Raw genomic sequence first — 22,827 nt, 5'->3', positions numbered from 1 at the left:
ATCCTGGGGAGGGAGCTCCGGGGAGGGGATCCGGGGAGAGGAAACTGGGGAGGGAGGGCCGGAGAGGGGATCCGGGGAGAGGATCCTGGGCAGGGAGCTCCGGGGAGGGGATCCGGGGAGAGGAAACTGGGGAGGGAGCGCCGGGGAGGGGATCCGGGGAGAGGATCCTGGGGAGGGAGCTCCAGGGAGGGGATCCGGGGAGAGGAAACCGGGGAGGGAGCGCAGGGGAGGGGATCCGGGGAGAGGATCCTGGGGAGGGAGCTCCGGGGAGGGGATCCGGGGAGAGGAAACTGGGGAGGGAGCGCCGGGGAGGGAATCCGGGGAGAGGAAACCGGGGAGGGAGCGCCGGAGAGGGGATCCGGGGAGAGGATCCCGGGGAGGGAGCTCCGGGGAGGGGATCCGGGGAGAGGAAACTGGGGAGGGAGCGCCGGGGAGGGGATCCGGGGAGAGGAAACCGGGGAGGGAGCGCCGGGGAGGGGATCCGGGGAGAGGATCCCGGGGAGGGAGCTCCGAGGAGGGGATCCGGGGAGAGGAAACCGGGGAGGGAGCGCCGGGGAGGGGATCCGGGGAGAGGAAACCGGGGAGGGAGCGCAGGGGAGGGGATCCGGGGAGAGGATCCTGGGGAGGGAGCTCCGGGGAGGGGATCCGGGGAGAGGATCCCGGGGAGGGAGCGCCGGGGAGGGGATCCGGGGAGAGGAAACCGGGGAGGGAGCGCCGGGGAGGGGATCCGGGGAGAGGATCCCGGGGAGGGAGCTCCGGGGAGGGGATCCGGGGAGAGGATCCCGGGGAGGGAGCTCCGGGGAGGGGATCCGGGGAGAGGAAACCGGGGAGGGAGCGCCGGGGAGGGGATCCGGGGAGAGGAAACCGGGGAGGGAGCGCAGGGGAGGGGATCCGGGGAGAGGATCCTGGGGAGGGAGCTCCGGGGAGGGGATCCGGGGAGAGGAAACTGGGGAGGGAGCGCCGGGGAGGGAATCCGGGGAGAGGAAACCGGGGAGGGAGCGCCGGAGAGGGGATCCGGGGAGAGGATCCCGGGGAGGGAGCTCCGGGGAGGGGATCCGGGGAGAGGAAACTGGGGAGGGAGCGCCGGGGAGGGGATCCGGGGAGAGGAAACCGGGGAGGGAGCGCCGGGGAGGGGATCCGGGGAGAGGATCCCGGGGAGGGAGCTCCGAGGAGGGGATCCGGGGAGAGGAAACCGGGGAGGGAGCGCCGGGGAGGGGATCCGGGGAGAGGAAACCGGGGAGGGAGCGCAGGGGAGGGGATCCGGGGAGAGGATCCTGGGGAGGGAGCTCCGGGGAGGGGATCCGGGGAGAGGATCCCGGGGAGGGAGCGCCGGGGAGGGGATCCGGGGAGAGGAAACCGGGGAGGGAGCGCCGGGGAGGGGATCCGGGGAGAGGATCCCGGGGAGGGAGCTCCGGGGAGGGGATCCGGGGAGAGGATCCCGGGGAGGGAGCTCCGGGGAGGGGATCCGGGGAGAGGAAACCGGGGAGGGAGCGCCGGGGAGGGGATCCGGGGAGAGGAAACCGGGGAGGGAGCGCAGGGGAGGGGATCCGGGGAGAGGATCCTGGGGAGGGAGCTCCGGGGAGGGGATCCGGGGAGAGGAAACCGGGGAGGGAGCGCCGGGGAGGGGATCCGGGGAGAGGATCCTGGGGAGGGAGCTCCGGGGAGGGGATCCGGGGAGAGGATCCCGGGGAGGGAGCGCCGGGGAGGGGATCCGGGGAGAGGAAACCGGGGAGGGAGCGCCGGGGAGGGGATCCGGGGAGAGGATCCCGGGGAGGGAGCGCCGGGGAGGGGATCCGGGGAGAGGATCCTGGGGAGGGAGCTCCGGGGAGGGGATCCGGGGAGAGGATCCCGGGGAGGGAGCGCCGGGGAGGGGATCCGGGGAGAGGAAACCGGGGAGGGAGCGCCGGGGAGGGGATCCGGGGAGAGGATCCCGGGGAGGGAGCGCCGGGGAGGGGATCCGGGGAGAGGAAACCGGGGAGGGAGCGCCGGGGAGGGGATCCGGGGAGAGGATCCCGGGGAGGGAGCGCCGGGGAGGGGATCCGGGGAGAGGATCCTGGGGAGGGAGCTCCGGGGAGGGGATCCGGGGAGAGGATCCCGGGGAGGGAGCGCCGGGGAGGGGATCCGGGGAGAGGAAACCGGGGAGGGAGCGCCGGGGAGGGGATCCGGGGAGAGGATCCCGGGGAGGGAGCTCCGGGGAGGGGATCCGGGGAGAGGATCCCGGGGAGGGAGCTCCGGGGAGGGGATCCGGGGAGAGGAAACCGGGGAGGGAGCGCCGGGGAGGGGATCCGGGGAGAGGAAACCGGGGAGGGAGCGCAGGGGAGGGGATCCGGGGAGAGGATCCTGGGGAGGGAGCTCCGGGGAGGGGATCCGGGGAGAGGAAACCGGGGAGGGAGCGCCGGGGAGGGGATCCGGGGAGAGGATCCTGGGGAGGGAGCTCCGGGGAGGGGATCCGGGGAGAGGATCCTGGGGAGGGAGCGCCGGGGAGGGGATCCGGGGAGAGGAAACCGGGGAGGGAGCGCCGGGGAGGGGATCCAGGGAGAGGATCCCGGGGAGGGAGCTCCGGGGAGGGGATCCGGGGAGAGGAAACCGGGGAGGGAGCGCCGGGGAGGGGATCCGGGGAGAGGAAACCGGGGAGGGAGCGCCGGGGAGGGGATCCGGGGAGAGGAAACCGGGGAGGGAGCGCAGGGGAGGGGATCCGGGGAGAGGATCCTGGGGAGGGAGCTCCGGGGAGGGGATCCGGGGAGAGGAAACCGGGGAGGGAGCGCCGGGGAGGGGATCCGGGGAGAGGATCCTGGGGAGGGAGCTCCGGGGAGGGGATCCGGGGAGAGGATCCTGGGGAGGGAGCGCCGGGGAGGGGATCCGGGGAGAGGAAACCGGGGAGGGAGCGCCGGGGAGGGGATCCAGGGAGAGGATCCCGGGGAGGGAGCTCCGGGGAGGGGATCCGGGGAGAGGAAACCGGGGAGGGAGCGCCGGGGAGGGGATCCGGGGAGAGGAAACCGGGGAGGGAGCGCCGGGGAGGGGATCCGGGGAGAGGAAACTGGGGAGGGAGCGCCGGAGAGGGGATCCGGGGAGAGGATCCCGGGGAGGGAGCTCCGGGGAGGGGATCCGGGGAGAGGAAACCGGGGAGGGGGCGCAGGGGAGGGACCCGGGGAGAGAATCCCGGGAAAGGCTCCAGGGAGGGCACCGTAGAGGGGCGCCGGAGGAGGGGGTCACGGGCAGGGGCCGCCCTGGAGCCGCTGGGCCCCCACGCGCCGTACGCTCCGGCGGGCGGGCCTGCGGAGTCGGGGCGCGGGGAGCCGCCGCCCGGCCTCCCGGGACCGTCCCGAGGGAGGCCCGTGAGCAGCACCGCTCCCGCCGCGGGTGAGGAGCCCTGCGGGTCTTTACGCGGCCGAGGACAGGTTGCGTACGTTCCTAGTCCTTTTTGTTTGTGTTTTATAATTGAAAAAAAACAACAGCGAGGGGTTCGGAGGCTCCGAGTTATGTAATCTCTACGTGATGGGAAGACAAACGAAAGTTCGTGAACCTCGGCGTCAAGCCAGGTCTGGGCAGGGACTTAGGAAGGACCCAACCGGTCCAGCAAGCCCGTCGGAGTGCTGGGAGCCGGCTCGTTGCACGGCGGCTCATCTTGACCCCGAGTTTTGCCCTTCCCGTGCCCACCTCAAATCGCGTCTTTCATTGCAAGGTGACCCCCACCTTTAAGCGTCGTCAAATCCATTGGCTCCCATTTGCTATGGCAGCTGCTCGCCGCTTGCCTCCGTCACTTTCTCAGGGCTCCCACCCCAGCGCCCGCTGTGATCTCTGGGACCTGGGCCTTTTGACCTCTTCGGAGAACACCCTCCTTCCCCACTACTCACTTCTTTTTGTTCAAAGCTCACCCTTCAACCTTCAGAAACTTCTCAGAGGAAGCTTTTTGTAACCACCCACCTGGGTTTTGCTCATTCGTTCATACATTCATTCCCTCAACCCTTAACCTACATGAGGGTGCAGAGGCCACAGCTACAGCTGGAGAAGCAGAAACTTACTTCATTGATAGAAAAACAAACAAACAAACAGTGGAGTAAGAGGAGCAATTTTAATTTGACTGAAATTCCAGTTGGCCCCCTCCTCTCCATGCCCCACATGAACTCTACACGATTTCTTCCCAAACATGTTTCTAGGGGTCAAAAATGATGTTTTCTGTTCCATGTGGAATCTGAACATAAGATATCAAGATGATAGTTTTCAAATACAGTAAAAAAAAAATTGTTATTTATTTATTGACAAGTTCAATACAGGTTGCTCTAGACTGGATAAGGTTCTAGTAAAACCCTCTCCCCATGCTCTCCAGGTCACCCCTAAGGCATTTCTAAGGAGGAAGAGAATTATTCTGTTACCTCAAGTCCAGTTTCCTTTCACTCGACTTGTAATCACAGAATGCTGTCTCACAAGGGATTCATCTATAGGGTCCAGGACTTTCACTTTACATGTGGAAAAGGCCCAAAGTGTTGGCTGAGTGACTTGCCCACAGTCACATAGCTGGTTAGTGGCAGAGCAGACACAGTGATCAAGGTCGCCAGGTACGACAGAGCAGGAGGGTCCTGCGTTACATAGCAGCTCTTTACAAGCACCTGTGGAATCTTGGCCAATCAGTTCTTCTCTCTGGACCACAGTTTCCTCCTCTGTGCGGGAGTCTAACAATCCTCAACCATCTCACGGGTTATTGTGAGGTCGTGTGATCAGGGCTGTGGAAGGGCTTTGTAAACTGTAATAATTACCAATACATAAGAAGAATGAACAGTTCTGGAACACTTTTCATGTGCCAGGCACAGTTTTAAGTCCTCCACGGGAGGTAATTTCTATTATTTCTCCATTTTGCAGGTGAGGAAACTGAGACACAGTGGAACCTAACTTCCCAAGGTCACCCAGCTAGTAAACTGTGAGCCGAGATTCCAACTCCAGAGTCTGTGCTCCAGCTGGCTACACAAACTGAGTTTGTGGCTGACTGTGTCATTCCTTGGCCCTCCACCAAAAAGGGCCATAAACTACCTGTGTCCTTCATCTCGTTCTTTTTGCCCCTTGGTCAGTGGCTCCCTTGTCTGATTGTGCCCATTCAGTAGCTGGATTTGCCCGAGGAGTGGCCCATCTCCCAGTATTTCCGGTAACAGTCATCCTATCAGAGACCTGGAGACCCCTTTTGGGGTCACCTGTTTGTTAGGCAGAGTGATCCCTTGGCACCTGACACATCCCAGTTGAGTCTGAGTGTCTTCATCTCCAGGCAGTGGGACTTCAATCAGGTCCACAAAGAAGCAAACAGCTTCTACCTGAGAGCAGAAGAGTGGAGAGATGACAGACCCTCTGGCCCGTCATTTCCGTGGTTGACAGTTGGAGTGATAAGAAATGTTGGCAGATGCCAAAGAGGGACGTAGTCATTTTCCCCATGCTTAACACTGCCTATGTCATGGTTTTTTTTTTTTTTTTTGGCCACACCACACAGCATGCGGGATATTAGTTCCGTGACCAGGGATCTAACCCATGCCCCCTGTATTGGAAGCATGGATTCTTAACCACTGGACTGCCAGGGAAGTCCCCATGCCTATGTCATGCTGAGCCATGCTGGAGGGTACTTTCTCTCCTTCCTTCTTTAATTATTTAACTGGACTGTTTAATCCATTTACATTTATTGTGATTTCTTTTTTTGGTAACAACTTCATTGAGATATAATTCACATATCATACAATTCTCCCACTTAAAGTATACAACCATCACCACAATCAATTATAGAACATTTTCATAACCTTAAAAAGAAACCCCATGTTGTATTCTTTAGCTATCACTCGCCAACCCTCTCATTCCCCCAGCCTTAAGCAACGACTAATAATTTACTTTCTATCTTTATAGATTGGCCTATTCTGGACATTTCATATAAATGGAATCATATAATATGTGGTCTTTTATGTCTGGCTTCTTTCACTGAGCATAATGTTTTCAAGGTTCACCCATGTTGTAACATGTAATAATACCTCATTCCTGTTTATGGACAAATAATATTCCAGTGTGTGGATAGACCACATTTTGCTTACTTATTCATCAGTTGATAGACATTTGGATTGTTTCTACCTTTTGGCTGTTATGTTTTCATTTCTTTTGGGTATATATCTAGGTGTGAAATTGCTGTGTCAAATAGTAACTCTGTATTTAACCTTTTGAGGAATTGCTAGACTGTTCTAAAGTGGCTGCATTATTTTATATTCCACCAACAGTGCTAGAGGGTTTTGATTTCTCCACATCCTTGCCAATACTTGTTATTACCTGTCCTTTTGATTATAAGCATCCTAGTATGTGGGAAGTGATATCTCATTGTGGTTTTGATTTGCATTTCCCTAATGACTAATGATGTTGAGCTTCTTTTCATGTGCTTATTTTGATATCTTCTTTGGAGAAGTGTCCATTCAAATAATTGCCCAGTTTTTAATTGGGTTATTTGTTGTTGTTGTTTTTTACTGTTGGGTTGTAATAGGTTTTTTATATATTCTAGACATAAATCTCTTATCAAATATGTACTTTGCAAATATTTTCTCCATTCTAGGGATTGTCTTTCACTTTCTTGGTAATGTCCGGTATCATATCTTAAGACACAATTGCCAAATCCAAGGTCATGAATATTTATCCCTATGTTTTTGTCCAAGAGTTTTGTGGTTTTAGCTCTTGCATTTAGTCTTTGGTCCACTTTGAGGTAGTTTTTGTATGTGGTGTGAGATAAGGGTACAAATTATTTTTTGTTTGTGGCGATCCAATTTTCCCAGTGTCTTTTCTTAAAGAGGCTATTCTTTCCCATTTAATTGTCTTGGCACCCTTTTTGAAAATCCATTGACCTTAGATGTATGGGTTTATTTCTGGGGTCTCAATTCTATTCCAATGATTTAGATGTCCATCCTTATGCCAGTAGCACACTGTCTTCATTACTTTTATAGTAACCTTTGAAATAGGGAACTGTGAGTCCTTCAACTTTGTTCTTTTTTAGGATTGCTTTTGCCGTTCTGAATCACTGGAATTCTGATAGAGATTATGTTGAATTTATGGATCAGTTTGAGAAGTATTGCCATCTTAATAATATTAAGTCTTCCATTCCATCGACATGGAATAAATAAATTCCATTTATGTAGGTCTTTAATTTCTTTCAATGATCTTTTGCAGTTTTCAGAGTGTAAGTTTTACACTTCTTTTATTAAATGTATTGCCAAGTATTTTATTCTTTATGATGCTATTGTAAATGGAATTGCTTTCTTAATTTTATTTTTGGATTGTTCATTGCTAGTGTGTGGAAATACAATTGAATTTTGTATATTGATCTTATATCCTGCAAGTTACTGAACATGATTTTTAGCGGATGTCTTAGAATTTTCTACACACGAGATCATGTCATATGTGAACAGAGCCAGCTTTACTTCTCCCTTTCCAATCTGGGCGCCTTTTCTTTCATTTTTTTTTGCTGGGGGCATTTTTACAGGTTTATTACAGATTTCCCGCAGGGAGCTTTCTTCACAGGGCAGGCTGGGCGGCTGCTGAGTGTCTGAATGAAAGGGGCAGGCAGAGCCTGTTTGACTCAGGACAGTTAAGACCCTGCAGTTCATCTACAGCCACATTCCTCCCACATTGCTTCACACAGCTAAGGTTTTTTTTTAAACACACATCTTTAAAGAACTAGGAAAACTTCTATGAATATGATTAATGATGTGAAAATATGTTTACCTCAGGAATACTTAAAGCAACCACTCTTTTTTTGTTTTAATTAATATTTATTGGAGTAGAGTTGATTTACAATGTTGTGTTAGTTTCTGTTGTACAGCGAAGTGAATCAGTTATACATATACATACATCCACTCTTTTTTAGATTCTATTCCCATGTAGGTCATTACAGAGTACTGAGTAGAGTTCCCTGTGCTATACAGTAGGTCCTTATTAGCTATCTAGTGTGTATATGTCAATCCCAATCTCTCAATTTATCCCTGCCCCCTCCTTTCCCCCTTGGTAACCGTAAGTAAAGTGGCCACTCTGATTCAGTTCTGCATAATGCAGAGCTTCCCTCTGCCCCAGTTTTCTGCTCCCCTAACATCCAGGAATGTCCGTGTCAAAGGTATATCATATCTGTATTTTTTCCTTTTTTGATTTCTCCATGGTTTTGCAGCAGAAACACACACGGGAATATGGAAAAATCTTCAAGTCTCACTTTGGTCCTCAGTTTGTAGTATCTGTTGCAGACCGAGACCTGGTGGCTCAGGTGCTCCGGGCAGAGGGGGCTGCACCCCAGAGAGCCAACATGGGGTCCTGGCAGGAGTACCGAGACTTACGGGGCAGATCCACCGGGCTCATCTCCGCGTGAGTATGTGAGGCCAGGCTGAGCCACGAGCAGGAGTGGGGAGCCCAGGGACACCCCCACTCCCTGAACGCTGGGCTCCTAAAACCAGCTATTAATAAAGCACAGAACTCCCAGTGGAATAGTATCAAAAGAGCCTCACGTGTGATCTACTAAAATCTTCTAAAACCCTCTGGGAAGAGATGTGGTGGCAGGGACAAGGTGGGGATCCCACTAGCCGAGTGATGGAGAGGAGCCATTTTTCAACGAACGCTTTGTGGCTTTAGGTGTCCATTCGGTGACCACTGCGGGGGCTGAAGCTCACAGAGCCCATCTGTGCACAGGGGTGAGGGTGGTGAACTGTTTTAGGAGACCTCCAGGAGGGGCTGCGAACTTCAGCACTGATCGCCATGAGATGGCGTTCCTGCCTTATAACAGGCTGTGGTTATTATACACCTCTGTGTCTTCCAAGAGTGAATCGGTACAGCCTCAGGCAGGGAGGAGAAAACAGAGCATCTGCAGATCCCCTGGTCCAAATCCCTTTGGTTTAGAAATTATATTTTTGGTTCTTTTGATATACATGTCCTTACACATGAACTGGGGAGTAATACCATCACTCCCCTCTCTTTGCAGTGTCTGTCCTGTCTTCATCCCATTTGGACTGGCAGATCTTGTTGACTCTTTATTGCTGGGAAATGTTTGCAGAGATACTCTGAATTCCTTCCTAGAATATCACTATAAGTAAGGTTATTTGGAATTCACTTTATTCTAGGGAGGGTGAACAGTGGCTCAAGATGAGAAGTGTGTTGAGACAAAGAATTCTGAAACCGAAAGATGTGGCCATTTTTGCAGGAGAAATCAACCAAGTTATTGCTGATTTAATTAAAAGAATCTACTTCCTCAAGAGCCAGGCAGAAGATGGGGAGACTGTGACCAACATCAATGACCTTTTCTTCAAATATTCAATGGAAGGTAGGTGAACTCAGGAGGTGGGGAAGATGGAAGAATGGACATTTACCAAAATATGGTTGTTATCACTCATTGAGCATCTCCTACGTCCCAGACAATGTGCTAAGCCCCATACATACGTACATGTAATTGTCACAGTGCTAATGGAACCAGGTTGACCGACACTTTCACAAATGGGGGAACTGAAAAACTAACCCCCATTTTTAGTGGCAGAAACTTAGTTTCAAATTGAGGTCTCTCTAACTCAAGAACCATGCTCCTAATTACTACACATTTTGTTTTAGCACAGTTTGAAAAGCAACAGGGGTCTAGAGGGCATGTACTATAATCATTCTAGCTTTTAAAATCCATGTTAGATGGGTAGCACATTCCCATGGTTCAAAAATCAAACCCAAAAAGTACCCATGGAAAAGTCTCCCCCTCTCCTGACCCAGCTAGGTCACCAGCTTCTTCAAGGGATATTTTATGTACATACAAAGAAATACGTGTGAGTATTCTTTTTACTTAAAAAAAAAAAAAATGGTAGCATACCAAACATTTTTTCTGTACCTGGGTTTTTGGAGAATTCTATTAGCTTTCCCATTTTTATTTTTATTTATTTATTTATGGCTGCATTGCGCGTGGCATGCGGAACTTCCCTGACCAGGGATGGAACCCAGGCCTCCTGCAGTGGAAGCGCGGAGTCTTAACAACTGGACCACCAGGGAAGTCCAGATTTCCCATTAAAAAAAAAAAAAGTTTCTTCAAATTTAATTTTTACGTTAACTTTTTAAAGTTCTGGTATTCATGCTCTCTAAAAATAGTAACAAAATCAACAGAGAAGTGAGTTATAAACACACTGCAAAATCCTGCCCTTCCCTGGTTCACAGAGGCCCTTTCCTCTGCCCCCTTAGCTCGTCCTGGGGCTCCCCGATGTGCGGCCAGGAGGAGCCACCTTTCAACTCCCCAAAGTTCGGCATCTGGCTGAAAGGTTGGGAGTTCTGCCTTGTGGGTCTTGAACAGACTGTTGAGCTGAGGGCGCACTGAGGCAGAGGGTTTGTCAGCATTGAACCCACAGTGCCCTGGGGGTCAGGACCTGGTAGAGAAAACCTCACGGGTAGGCACCTGGACCACTTTTTTTAAAAATTTTAATTTTTTTGGCTGCACTGCGAGGCTTGTGGGATCTTAGTTCCCCGACCAGGGATGGAACCCAGGCCCCCTGCAGTGGAAGCGAGGAGTCCTAACCACTGGACCACCAGGGAAGTCCCTGGACCACTTTTGAAAGTTACATTTATGGCCAGGTATCGTATGTTGATGCTGTGAATAATCTAGAAGAAGAAGAAGAAGGGTTGTAACCTCTCTCCCGCGCAGGAGTGGCCACCATTCTTTACGAGAGTCGTCTGGGCTGCCTGGAGAACAGCGTCCCACAGGCGACGATGGACTACATCGAGGCCCTGGGGCTCATGTTCTGCACGTTCAAGACGTCCATGTACGCCGGTGCCATCCCTAGGTGGCTCCGCCCGCTCATCCCCAAACCCTGGCGGGAATTCTGCAGGTCCTGGGATGGACTCTTCAAATTCAGTAAGAGAAGAGTCAGGGCACCTTTTATAGAATCAGATGGACCTGACTTTCCTCCTAGTTGTGTATCTAACACTCACACAGACAGTGGGTATTACTGCAGGGGATACCCCAATGGAGTTACATGCTATTTGGACTCAAGAACTTTTAGATTGGTTTCTCAAATGAGCAAAAAGCACGTGGGTTGTGACCACAAGTAACGTGACAGATTTCTCACTTTAAAAAAAAATACATTTATTTATTTAATTTATGTATTATTTTTGGCTGCACTGGGTCTTTGTTGCTGCGCGCGGGCTTTCTCTAGTTGTGGTGAACGGGGGCTACTCTTTGTTGCGGTGCACAGGCTTCTCCTTGCGGTGGCTTCTCTTGTTGTGGAGCATGGGCTCTAGGCGAGCGGGCTCAGTAGTTGTGGCACGCGGGCTCAATAGTTGTGGCACACAGGCTCAATAGTTGTGGCTCACGGGCTCTAGAGCGCAGGCTCAGTAGTTGTGGCGTGCAGGCTTCAGTAGTTGTGGCACGTGGGCTCAGTAGTTGTGGCATGCGGGCTCAATAGTTGTGGCTCATGGGCTCTAGAGCGCAGGCTCAGTAGTTGTGGTGTGCAGGCTTCAGTAGTTGTGGCTCACAGGCTCCAGAGTGCAGGCTCAGTAGTTGTGGCGCACGGGTTTAGTTGCTCCGCGGCATGTGGGATCTTCCCAGACCAGGGCTCGAACCCGTGTCCCCTGCATTGTCGGGTGGATTCTTAACCACTGTGCCACCAGGGAAGCCCTGAAGAAGCGATTCTTAACCAAAACGTCTTTCAAAAGAGACACTGTTTTCAAACAGGCCAAATCCACGTTGACAACAAGCTGAGGGACATACAGTGCCAAATGGACCGAGGGGAGAGAGCGAGAGGGGGCCTGCTCACGTACCTCTTCCTCAGCCAGGAGCTGACACGGGAGGAAATCTACGCCAACCTGACCGAGATGCTGCTGGCCGGCGTGGACACGGTGAGCTCTCAGCTCTCCTTTCTTCTCAGCAGAGCACAGTTAAAGTTGGGGGCCTTTCCGAGGAATCTGACAGATGGCAGATACTTTAAGAGGACCATGCTTGTTTGTACTAGCTGAACGTCTGCTTCACTGCTGAGGGTCTCCAGGAGAAAACTCAACCTTTTTTCTTTTCTTTAATATAAACTAAGGTGCACGATGAATTCTGTAAATAACATAACCCAATTCTATTACCACACACACAAAATAGCAATATGTTTTAAAATTTAAAATTATTCCTGATTTGCAAACATTTCTCCATTTTTTCATAATATCAGAAATGAAGGGGCTTCCCTGGAGGTCCAGTGGTTAAGACTTCACCTTTCAGTGCAGGGGGTGTGGGCTCGATCCCTGGTCGGGGAGCTAAGATTCCCCATGCCTTGCGGCCAAAAAACCAAAACATAAAACAGAAGCAGGATTGTAACAAATTCAATAAAGACTTTAAAAATAGTCCACATCAAAAAAATCTTAAAAAAAACAAAAGAAATGAAGAGGGTACAGGCATTAAAAACCCTCTTATTTATCATTTAAAATATTCCGGGCTATGGAGAACTTCCCAGTTCATTTGATAAAGTCAGCATAACCTCAAAACCTGCTAAAGAAAGCATAAAGAAAGAAAAGTTTAATAAGCAGTTTGGCTTATGAATATGTACATATATCAATTTTAAATCCTAGTGAATAGATTTAGTTAGTGTAGCAGATGAATAATACACTATGACCAACGAGGGCTCAATATCAGAAGGAAACAAAGCATTGCCCATTGATTTGGAGGGAATTCCATACCTTATTACTAAGTGAGAAATGAAGATGCAGAAAAGCGTGTACATCCTGTGTTCCCGTTAGTAAAACAGTGGCCCCCGTCCCATCTGTCCGTGTGCACGTGTGTATCGCTAAGTGACGGCTGGGCGTGGAGGAAAGTATGGACCCTGCACCCTGGACGGTTAACGTGGGTTCCTGGGCTGGGGCAGGGCTGGCACAGGGGTGTGCAAGCCAAGTTCCTTCCAAAAACTTATGTATAATCTGATACATTTACTCAAGTATAAAAAATGATATACTTGTGGGTATATGTACAGAAAAAGTTTAAAATTTGCTAAAAGAAAGTGGTGAAATAAGAAAAAGAAGGGCCAGGCTTTTGGTAATTGGTGGAAGAAAAGTCAGTTGAGTGAAATAATGAAGATTAAGACAGTACATTTGGTGATTTACTGTGTCTCCAACGCACATTTGTAAGCACCCTTCTGTTCACACGGAATCCTCTGAGGTAGGTGTTATTGTCTTCATCATTTAACAGGTGGGAAAATGAAACAGCTAATCTTGCCTCAAGGTTTTTCCTTCACAGGAGTGCTTCCCGGACTTGAGGAAAGCACAAATCTCCTTTTTAGAGGTAGACAAAACCCCCACGGTTGACATTTTTATTATGAAGTCACTTAAACATGTAAAAGCAAAAAAACTTCACATAAATTCATTATTCTTATGGATCGTCTTCAACAATAAAGCAAAAAGTATATGAATTAAATACAAACTAATCAATGCGGTCAATGCAAGCGATGAAAGTTCTGATTAACCGTGTGAATGTGACAGCGTGGGTTTGCTTGAGTGGAGAAGCAATGATGGAATGACGGCCTTGTATCTAAGCTGATTCAGATGCATGCTACTATTGCCCTCTGGTGGTAACTCAGAGCATCACCGTGAGATGGAGGGCAGAGAGGACTCTTACCTACGTGAAGGGAACATCAGGAGAAAAACTCTTGAAACTTCATGCTGAGTTTTTAAAATGTTATTTTAAAAAGCCAACTTCATTGCAGCATAATTTATGCACAATAAACCGCATCCATTTAAACGGTACAATTCGATACAGATTGTTGACTGATACAGGATAAGCACAGATGCAATCATTTTTGAAACCAGCACTGCAGTTAAGATCCTGGTCATTGCTACCACCTCTGCAAGTTCCTCACCCCCATTTCAGTCCATCCCTCCCATACTCTCCCCCACCCCTGCAACTGCCTTCTGACACTGTGTCATAACAGTTTGCATTTTTCTAGAAATCAGTTTGCATTTTTCTAGAAATTTATATAAATGGAATCATACGGTATGTATTTTGCGTCTGGCTTCCTTCACTCAGCAAAATGATTTTGAAATTCATGGATGTTGTTGCCTGTAAAAGTAGTTTATTCTTTTTTATTACTGAATAGTATTCCATTGTATGGCTATACCACATTTGGTTTTTCCATGAAAATGTGATTTTAATAGAAGTTTTCTGTTCTCTTCATAGGAAGCATCTAAGTTATTTCCTTATCATTTATAAGGAAGAACTTGCACGTTACATTGTATATTACAGGAAAGCTTGCCCTCTAAAAATACGTAATATCTATTAGAGGGAAATAACATCAAGATGGCCTACTTAAGTTAGATTTTTTTAGATGAAAGAAAGGACACTTATACTGTGGAATTTCCTCGTTTACAAGAGTGTGAACTACAGTCACATAGGTAATAGTACTGATTTTAATGAAAATCTTGGAATCCAGGGTATAAAATAGAATTATTTACTCTCAATAACCAGAAATGTAATTCTTCAGTTTAGGAAGTGGTGTAAACAATGATACTGCTTTGTGCAAATGCCATTGAATCCTTATATGCTGCTTTGCTTGGTAAGTGCATGGGAACGATGAGTGGACCAGTAATAGTCCTGTGACCACCCCCTCCCATCCCCCTCTCCCCCATCTCCTCTAGATTAGGGCAACCAGAGCAGCCCTTGCCCAGCCATGGGCTTGCAGGATGCCGTTCTCAGGCTGATGGGCAGCCTCAGGTCCTTTCTAGCAAAACTCAGGTGACCCTTGTAGAGAAGGTCGAAGAAAGTTCTAGGCACAACTTCCAGGCTTGACCAGCATTCCTACGTGCTCTCAAACTCCACGGAAGAGGAGGCAGATTTCTCTTCAATGATTTTAAAAAGTTCCAAAATAATTTTTCCTGTGGCTCTTCATTGAAAGAGCCCTTGAATCCCAACGTTGATGTCACTTTCCAAAAATCTCTGTTAGTTTTTTTCCACGAGGAGTTAAGGGAGATCATCTTTTGTTTCAGTAAGACATAAAATGCTCCGATGGACTTATATGGGCATGGCTTTGCACCTGTGCTTATTCTCCCATGACTTCACGTCCGATGTTGCCTGCACCTGAAATCCTTGATTTTACTCACCCATGTGCCCGTGTCTGCCGGTTTCTTTATTAGACATCGTTCACGTTGTCCTGGGCAGTGTATCTCCTCGCGAGGCACCCGGAAGTGCAGCAGACCGTGTACCGGGAGATAGTGAGGAATTTGGGGGAAAGGCATGTTCCCACGGCTGCAGACGTCCCCAAAGTCCCACTGGTCCGAGCTCTGCTTAAGGAAACCTTGAGGTAAAAGGCTCACCAAAATTCATGTCAAAAACCGTGTCCGTTAAGTCTCTGATTCTTTATCACAATGAATGTGCTTTTGACTTAAAAACTGGGTCCTAAACCAATACTCCAGCGACCCTCGGTGGCAGAAATGTTTAGGAAGGAGGGACTCATGACCATTTTATTTCCTCTCTGCCCTCGACAGAGCAGCAGAAAGGCTATTCTGTTTTACAGTTGGAAATATTCATTTCTTCATAAAGATCTTTAGAGCCATCCTCGAACTTTGTGCTCACTCTAGACATTTGTTTCATCAACTGTTTGCCAGTGTGCTCCTCTGAGGATAAAGCAGAGCAAGACTGACTGTCAGGAGAATGTTCTGGGCTGAGTGGCCAGTTACTAGACGTGCTTGCTGTGCTCCTTGTGTGAATCTCCTAGTCAGGGTGGAGACACCAAGTAGTGAGGCTTGTTTACTTCCGGACAGGACTTTACTGACCCTGGGAAACGCCAGAGCGTGAGGGATGCGGGTGGTCTTGGGCAGGCTTGGGTGGGAGGTGGGATTAGGTGACTAGGGAAGGTTCTTCCTCCTGTGAGGCTCAGGATCATGACCACAGCATTCCTCTGCCGTGGCAAGGAGCAAAGGTTATTCACAGAGTACACACTAAAATAATGCTTTTACACCTGACTTGATAATGATATTTCAAGTTGGATTGCATCTTCCATCTTCAGCATGCTGTTTAATCTCAAAAAAAAAAAAAAAAAAAGAAGAGAGAGAGAGAGAAAGAAAGAAAATAGCCAGCTGTGTGTTAACTGGTATTTGTCAATTAAAGTTTATTCAGAGTTTTCGTAGGATCACTTCCCAGAGAATCCAAAAACTGATGTAGCATTTCTCAGAATCTATTTCTTGGAGCCCTGAGTCCTATGAACTATTCCTTGATAAAGGGGTCCCATACTTGCATAGATTTCAGAAATTCAGCATTATTCCTCTTGGGACTTCCCTGGTGGTGCAGTGGTTAAGAATCCACCTGCCAATGCAGGGGACACAGGTTCGATCCCTGGTCGGGGAAGATCCCGCATGCCGCGGAGCAACTGAGCCCGTGTGCCACAACTACTGAGCCTGCGCTCTAGAGCCCGTGAGCCACAACTACTGAAGCCCGTGTGCCTAGAGCCCGTGCTCCACAACAAGAGAAGCCACCACAATGAGAAGCCCGCGCACCGCAACAAAGACCCAACACAGCCAATAAATAAATAAATAAATTTATTTATTTAAAAAAAAAAAGAATTATTCCTCTTGGGAGCACAGTAGCATTTTAAAGGCTTTGCTTTGTGTTCTATAAATTTTTTTGACTGTTGAAGCCCCAGAATACTTGCTGGGCAAAGCTAGGGAGCCCATGAAGATCCTTGCAAGATTTCCTGGTTGAAACTGTACCGTGTGTTACTTTTTAGAAAATGAAAATGGCAATATATCCAGACTTCTAAATGTTTAGTAACATATTTTGAAAGTCACCACTCCCGTCCCGTCCCCATTGGCTCTTTCTAGGCTGTTTCCAGTGCTGCCGGGGAATGGCCGGGTCACCCAGGAAGATCTGGTTGTTGGCGGGTATCTGATTCCCAGAGGCGTGAGTTTGGCGGACATGGCCGGGCTGGGCTGAGCAGGGGCGGTTGGATTGGAAATTTGCTTCCATGTTTCAGATGTCCTTGTACCTAAGCAAATATCTGTAGATGTCCTTTTCTTCTGCATATATTTTTATGATGAAGATGGGGCTTTAGGAGCAAGGAGATGTGGATTGTGTGATACTGCTCTGGCAAAAACAAAGGCAGATATTTCTGTAGCTCACAGGCCTATTCATCCCTCCCTCCCCCCGGAGGCCCCGTGGAAGCAGCAGTTCCCTCCAGGGAGAGTTTCTGAAGGACTTGAATTGCCTTCTCTGTGGCTGCATTGATGTCCTTTCCGGGTAGGGTGTGAATTGAAGGGGGACCTGCCATCCTGGGTCTGCATGGCCTCTTGGGCCCTTACATGACACCTCCTGGCCCGGAGCATCTCTGGAGGGTCGGTCCAACTGGGGCTGTGACCTCTGCTCTGCTTTCCCTTGATTAAGTTCTTTATTACTTTTCTGGTGAAAACGGTTTGCTCAGACCCAGCTGGCCCTCTGCCACTATGCCACCTCCTACGAGGATGAGAACTTCCCTCGGGCCAAGGAGTTCCGGCCTGAGCGCTGGCTGCGGCCAGGAAACCTGCGCAGGGTTGACAATTTCGGGTCCATCCCCTTCGGCTACGGGGCTCGAAGCTGCATCGGGCGGAGGATTGCAGAACTGGAGATCCACCTCCTCGTAATCCAGGTAGGGCCTGGGGGCTGGGCACCCGCCTGCGGGCTGGGCTTCGTCTAGGTGACTGGGTTCCGTTGGATCAAGACTTAGGGGAAAACAAGGAAAGAGGATTTTGAAAACTTTCAGAGCTTCCTGTTAAATCCCTTTTATGTGTTAAAATGCCTCCCCTCCCCCTGCAGTAGCCACCTCTAGCCCCATGGCCGCCTGCCTTGTTTCTTTCCTCCTTGGAGTCACATGGGCAGAACTGGGTTTTGTGTGTGTGTGTGTGTGTGTGTGTGTGTGTAGCGGGGGTGGGTCGTTACAGGAGCCCAGGCACTCCCACAGGGGCTCTGCAGAGAGTCTAGTGGAAAGTGTCCAGCAAGCGGCCCTCAAACATTATGGGCCATCCCGTCACCAGGAGATCCTCGAAATCAGGCTCCTGCGCCCCGGCCACAGAGAGAGTCACTTGGTGGGTCTGGGATGGGGCTCTGGGCGATTCTGATGTCAGTGGTCCATGGGCTGCACTCGGTCTAAGGAAGTGCACATGGTGGGGCATGGGGGCATCTCTACTCCTGCTGGTGGCCGCGTCTGCTGTTCAAGCCCCGGCCTCCCAGGCCTCCTCCCTTCAGAGCTTGTCACTGTCACCGTCACCATGGAGGAAGTCACGCTCACCCCCTGACGCCCCCTCAGCACCTCATTTTCTGTGAATCAGCCTTTTAAACAGAGAGATGGCTCTCAAGCTTGTTTGGGTTTCGAAACATCAGGAAGGCCTGGTTTTGGTGAGAGAATACCTTACATGCAAATCTCTAAAGGCTCAAGTGTTTACTTTTGCGCTTGTACAGTATCTGAGTTCAGGCTGCAGCAGGAACTAAATAATGTCTGAAGGAAATTTTATGAAAGAAAAGCCTGCAGTAGAGAAACTTCTATCCATTAGCCTTTCCTGCAGATTTGGGGAACCTGCCATGGAAAACCTAGGCCCAAGGCTCGGGAGCTACTGTCATTGACTCCAGGCTTTGGGAGCACGAGGGGATGACCTGGGGACCCATCTCCCCATTTCACTGATGAGGAAGCTGAGGCTCAGGGAGTTGGAGCCACTTGCCACGGTTGCAGCGTGGCAGGTGCAGGGCACGAGGCACGTGTCCTGTCTCCTGTCTGCATTTCCCCTCATGTCACCGAGGTGTTTCCCGCAGGCCGGCAGAGCCCAGGGCAGAGCACTCAGGGGTTGGGACCTTTATGGACGATGGCATCAGAGAGCGTAAGGGATGGGGAAGCCCGGCTGGCCTGTGGGGGATTGTGGGCATGGGGGGATGGTGGGCATGGGGGGCAGGCTCGGAGGGCTGGAGGAGGTGAGGGGCCACGGCCAGGGAGGTGGGTGGGGAGGACACCAGCTGGGCCCCCCTGGCTCTGGTGGGAAAGCTCCAGGGACCTGGTGAGACCCGCAGAAGCGGGCGCCGGCCTGTCCCTCGGTCGTCCCACCTCTGTGGGCACACGGCTGGCTGCAGCCCTCCAAGGCGAGAGGCGTCCCTTCCAGGGCAGCTGTCCCAGGCAGCGGTGGGCCCCATGGACGCTGGCCAGGCCCAGTCATGCCCGAGGTGGGAGGCATCTCGGTGTGGAGGATGGATTCCAACCCCAGCTCTGCCAGTTTGCGGTTCCGACACCACGGGCGGGCCTCTCAGCCACTCTGAGCATGTTTCCTCCTCCACAAAATGGGCCAGATACCTGCCGAAGACTTAGATAAAATGTACAATTTACTAGAAAAGGTGTAAATTACCCAAATTGACTCAAAAGAAAGAGAACAGACCTTGAATACACTGAGTCAGTAGTAAAAATACCTACCCACCAAATGTTCCAGACCTAGACAGTTTTATTGGCACGTTTTATCAAACCTCCAATGAATGGGTGATCATTATCTTATACAAATAGAAAATAGAAAAAGGAAGTCTCACTTTTATGAGACTTGTATAACCTTGAGAGTCATAACCTGGAATGGATAAAATAAGAAAGAAAAACTACAGGCCAATCTGATTTATGAACAAAGATGAAAAATACATTAAATGAAAAATTGGCAAGCCAAATCCAGCAATGTATGGACCAGAAATGCACCGTCACCAAATCAGGTGTGTTCAGGAATGCAAAGATGGCCCACCTCAAGACAGAATTCACCACAATGACAAATTAAGGGAGAAAAATTTTATGACCCTCTCCCAAAATAATTGATAAAATTCAACACCCATTCATGAAGAAACTCTCTTAGCACACCTGTAATGGAAGGGCTTTCCTTAAGCAAATAAACAGTGTCTATCCCAACAAAACAGCGACTTATGCCTGTGGCCTATGGGAAGGTTTGGCTTTAATGCTGCAATATTAATGTGTTTCCTTGAAATCAGGAACAAGACATTCATATTGCATGGAGAATGGTTAGAAGATACACCCTTACTCCTTGGGAATTGGAGACTTGAGGTGGAAGGGGGGCCTTGTTTTTTTGCTTTTACATCTCCTGTGTAGTTTTCATTTTTCAATGAGCATGTACTGCCACTCAGAAAGGAAAAAGGCCCTGTGGGATGTTGGCCATGGAGTGAGGAGACCTGTGTGTGATTCTTTCTTCTGCCACATGGGAATGCGCGAGCAGTCCTGTGAGGTCAGAACAAAGGGTCAGAGATTAGATGTTGAGGTGAAGGCACCTCGATGACAGAATGTTCTAGAGCTGCCTAAATACAGGTCATTCAGCTTGGCTCTCTAACAATGACAAAGTAACGATTTTAGCCCGTGTCTTCAACGCAGCCCTTCTCCCTGCATGACCTCCAGTCCCGGAGCCCCAGCTCACCCAGAGGACACATCAGTGGGTCTTGCTGCTTTACCTGGGAGACCAGGCTGGAGAGTCAGGGTGGGCTGGGGCGTCTGCATCCCATGTGACAATATAGGTTCTCCAGCACTGATGCTCTCTTAGGAGGTTGGAGTAGGGGAGGGATGAATGGCTGGTCTGCTACCCTGCACTGTCCCCACCGGCTCTTGAGCAAGGCCCTGCCTCCCCTCCAGGAACCAATGTAGTTTTGACAGAGGTCCTTAGAGCAGGTTGCCTTTTGTTTTCTAAGCCTAGAGGTGACTTTGAAAATCAAGCCTTGGCCATTCGTTGGGGAGATTAGTGCTTGAGGCTGGTGGATACTTAAGTGTTCTTTAAAACTTCCCAGTTTCACCCTGAGAGGTAGGGCTGCTTCTCCTTTTGAACTGCAGAAGTGAGAAATGGAATCAAAGGTGAAAATGAAGAATATTTAAATTAAAGACAGTAATGGATGAAGTCTGACAGCTGTGCCCCTGCTGTGTCCATACCACCACTGAAGTGGCTGCAGATTCCAAACCAGCAGGAATGCTGGAATTTCACTTTGTTCCTCTTTCCTCCTTGCTCCTTTGATTCCTTCTTTTTCTAGACCTACAGCGGAAGTAATACAGTTAGAACTTTGAACTAGCTAATAAAGTGTAAGTCATTTGAGCATTCTGTTACTGAACAAAGTTCATGTGCCCGACGCACAGTGAGGCCAAACAAACCAAAATGTCAGAGTTTCAAGCAGAGAAAGGTTTATTGCAGGGCCAAGCAAGGACATGGGTGGCTTATGCCCCCCAAACCCCGAACTCCTTGATGGTTTGTGGGAAGAAGCTTTTATAGGCAAAATTTGGGGTAAGGGCTGCAGGGCTGATTGGTTGGTGGTGAGGTCACAGGGCGGGGCTCCAGGAATCTTGTGCTCATCCTGAAGTTACCATCCTCCACTTGGGTGGGGGCCTTAGCTCTGCAGAAGTGCTCAAAGATACTGTAATGTATATTTCTTGAGGAGGAACCAGAACCCTGCCCCAAGGCTGCACTATTGTTTCTTGACTGCTCCTCCCTTGTTTCTGCATCCCCTCCCTTCCCTAATTAGTAACTGCTCGAGTCCCCTCTTTGGAACTCAGGGAAGGTCAAGGAAGTCGTATGAAGCCTATTTCCTCCAAGCAAGAAATGGGGGACATGGAAAGGTTTTTGTGTCCAGGAGCCCCACAGGGTCCTGCTCAGTTTAAATTCTGATTGTGTATCTTTTGTCCCATGGGCCTTGTTGCTCAGAGGACATGCTGGACTCCTGTATAGGACCTGATGCCCTGTTTCCCACATCTCTCGTTCCCTCGGCTCCCTGCAGCCGGGGCTGTGACAGGGGTATGGGCACTCCAGCAGGACTGTGAATTTTCTGCTTCCCAATTTTGAAGTCCTTCTCTCTCTCTTTCTCTTCTTAGTTGCTTCAACGTTTTGAGATCAAAATATCTCCTTGGACTAAAACTGTTCATGCAAAAACCCATGGGCTTCTGATGCCAGGGGAGCCCATCCACGTGCGTTTTGTTAACAGAAAGTGAGCCTGGCGTTTTCACCCAGCTGCCAGACTGACACACACCAGGTGTTCGTGGGCCACAGATGATGGTGGGGGAGAAAAGGATCCCTTCTGGGGGCTGTCTTGGTTATAAATTGGCCTCCTGGTTTCTGGGAGACTGAAATCTTTATGCAAAGTAATGTGAGAAGATTGCTTTACTTTTGCATACCAGAGTTGCGTTTTTTTGGAGAAACAGCTGTTGTGAAGCCAGTGGCACTGAATTCTCATGCCTCATATGGTATCTTACCCTTGGACTCACTATTCACTTACCATAGTCTCCTCTGCATGTGGGCCAGGAAATGTTGGCGTACACATAGATTCAGGGCTTGAATATACCTTCTCTAATACTGCATCCGGGACTGCCCATTAGGATACAATTCCAACTTCTTGTTTTTAATTTGAAGAGGAAACATTAAGAGACCTCTGTAGAACAGACCTGTGGTTGCCAGGGGGGAGGGGAGGTGAGGGAGGGAAGGATTGGGAGTTCGGAATTAGCTCTATAGTCCAGGGAACTATATTCAATATCCTGTGATAAACCATAATGGAAAAGAATATGAAAAAGAATGTATATATGTATAACTGAATCACTTTGTTACATAGCAGAAATTATCACAACACTGTAAATGAACTACAATAAAATAAATTAGAAAAAAAAAAAGGAATGCCTCTCTAATACCGTAATTATGGGCAGAAAACACCCAGGCGACAGCAAGCCCCAGATTTAGATCCTGCAGCAGGGCTCCGAATTAAAAGGACCATATTCTTATTTTCTTTCTCCAAACTAATGTTTCTTTTTCTAGTCATAGCTCCTAAAGAAGTTGAATATTAGTTTTTTGGTTTGAAAGAAATAATCAATAAGAAATAAAACTCCTGGGGAAGTCAAG

General features: G+C 49.7%; 1 protein-coding gene across 1 annotated transcript in view; it reads left to right on the top strand.

Annotated features, from left to right (window-relative positions):
* The window catches only part of LOC132368895 (cytochrome P450 27C1), a 29,034-nt gene extending 6,661 nt beyond the window's left edge, over positions 1-22,373 (top strand). The window contains exons 2-9 of the mRNA XM_059927690.1: positions 8,165-8,355; positions 9,105-9,304; positions 10,652-10,861; positions 11,681-11,844; positions 15,106-15,272; positions 16,789-16,867; positions 17,385-17,588; positions 21,813-22,373. Coding sequence (XP_059783673.1) covers positions 8,165-8,355; positions 9,105-9,304; positions 10,652-10,861; positions 11,681-11,844; positions 15,106-15,272; positions 16,789-16,867; positions 17,385-17,588; positions 21,813-21,929 — 1,332 coding nt within the window. The 3' untranslated portion in view covers positions 21,930-22,373. The remainder of the gene's footprint in view (positions 1-8,164; positions 8,356-9,104; positions 9,305-10,651; positions 10,862-11,680; positions 11,845-15,105; positions 15,273-16,788; positions 16,868-17,384; positions 17,589-21,812) is intronic.
* The last annotated feature ends 454 nt before the right edge of the window (positions 22,374-22,827 follow it).

Source organism: Balaenoptera ricei, chromosome 7, assembly GCF_028023285.1.
Source record: "Balaenoptera ricei isolate mBalRic1 chromosome 7, mBalRic1.hap2, whole genome shotgun sequence".
NCBI classification, from domain to species: Eukaryota; Metazoa; Chordata; class Mammalia; order Artiodactyla; family Balaenopteridae; genus Balaenoptera; species Balaenoptera ricei.
This window is presented reverse-complemented; position numbering and strand designations above follow the sequence as displayed.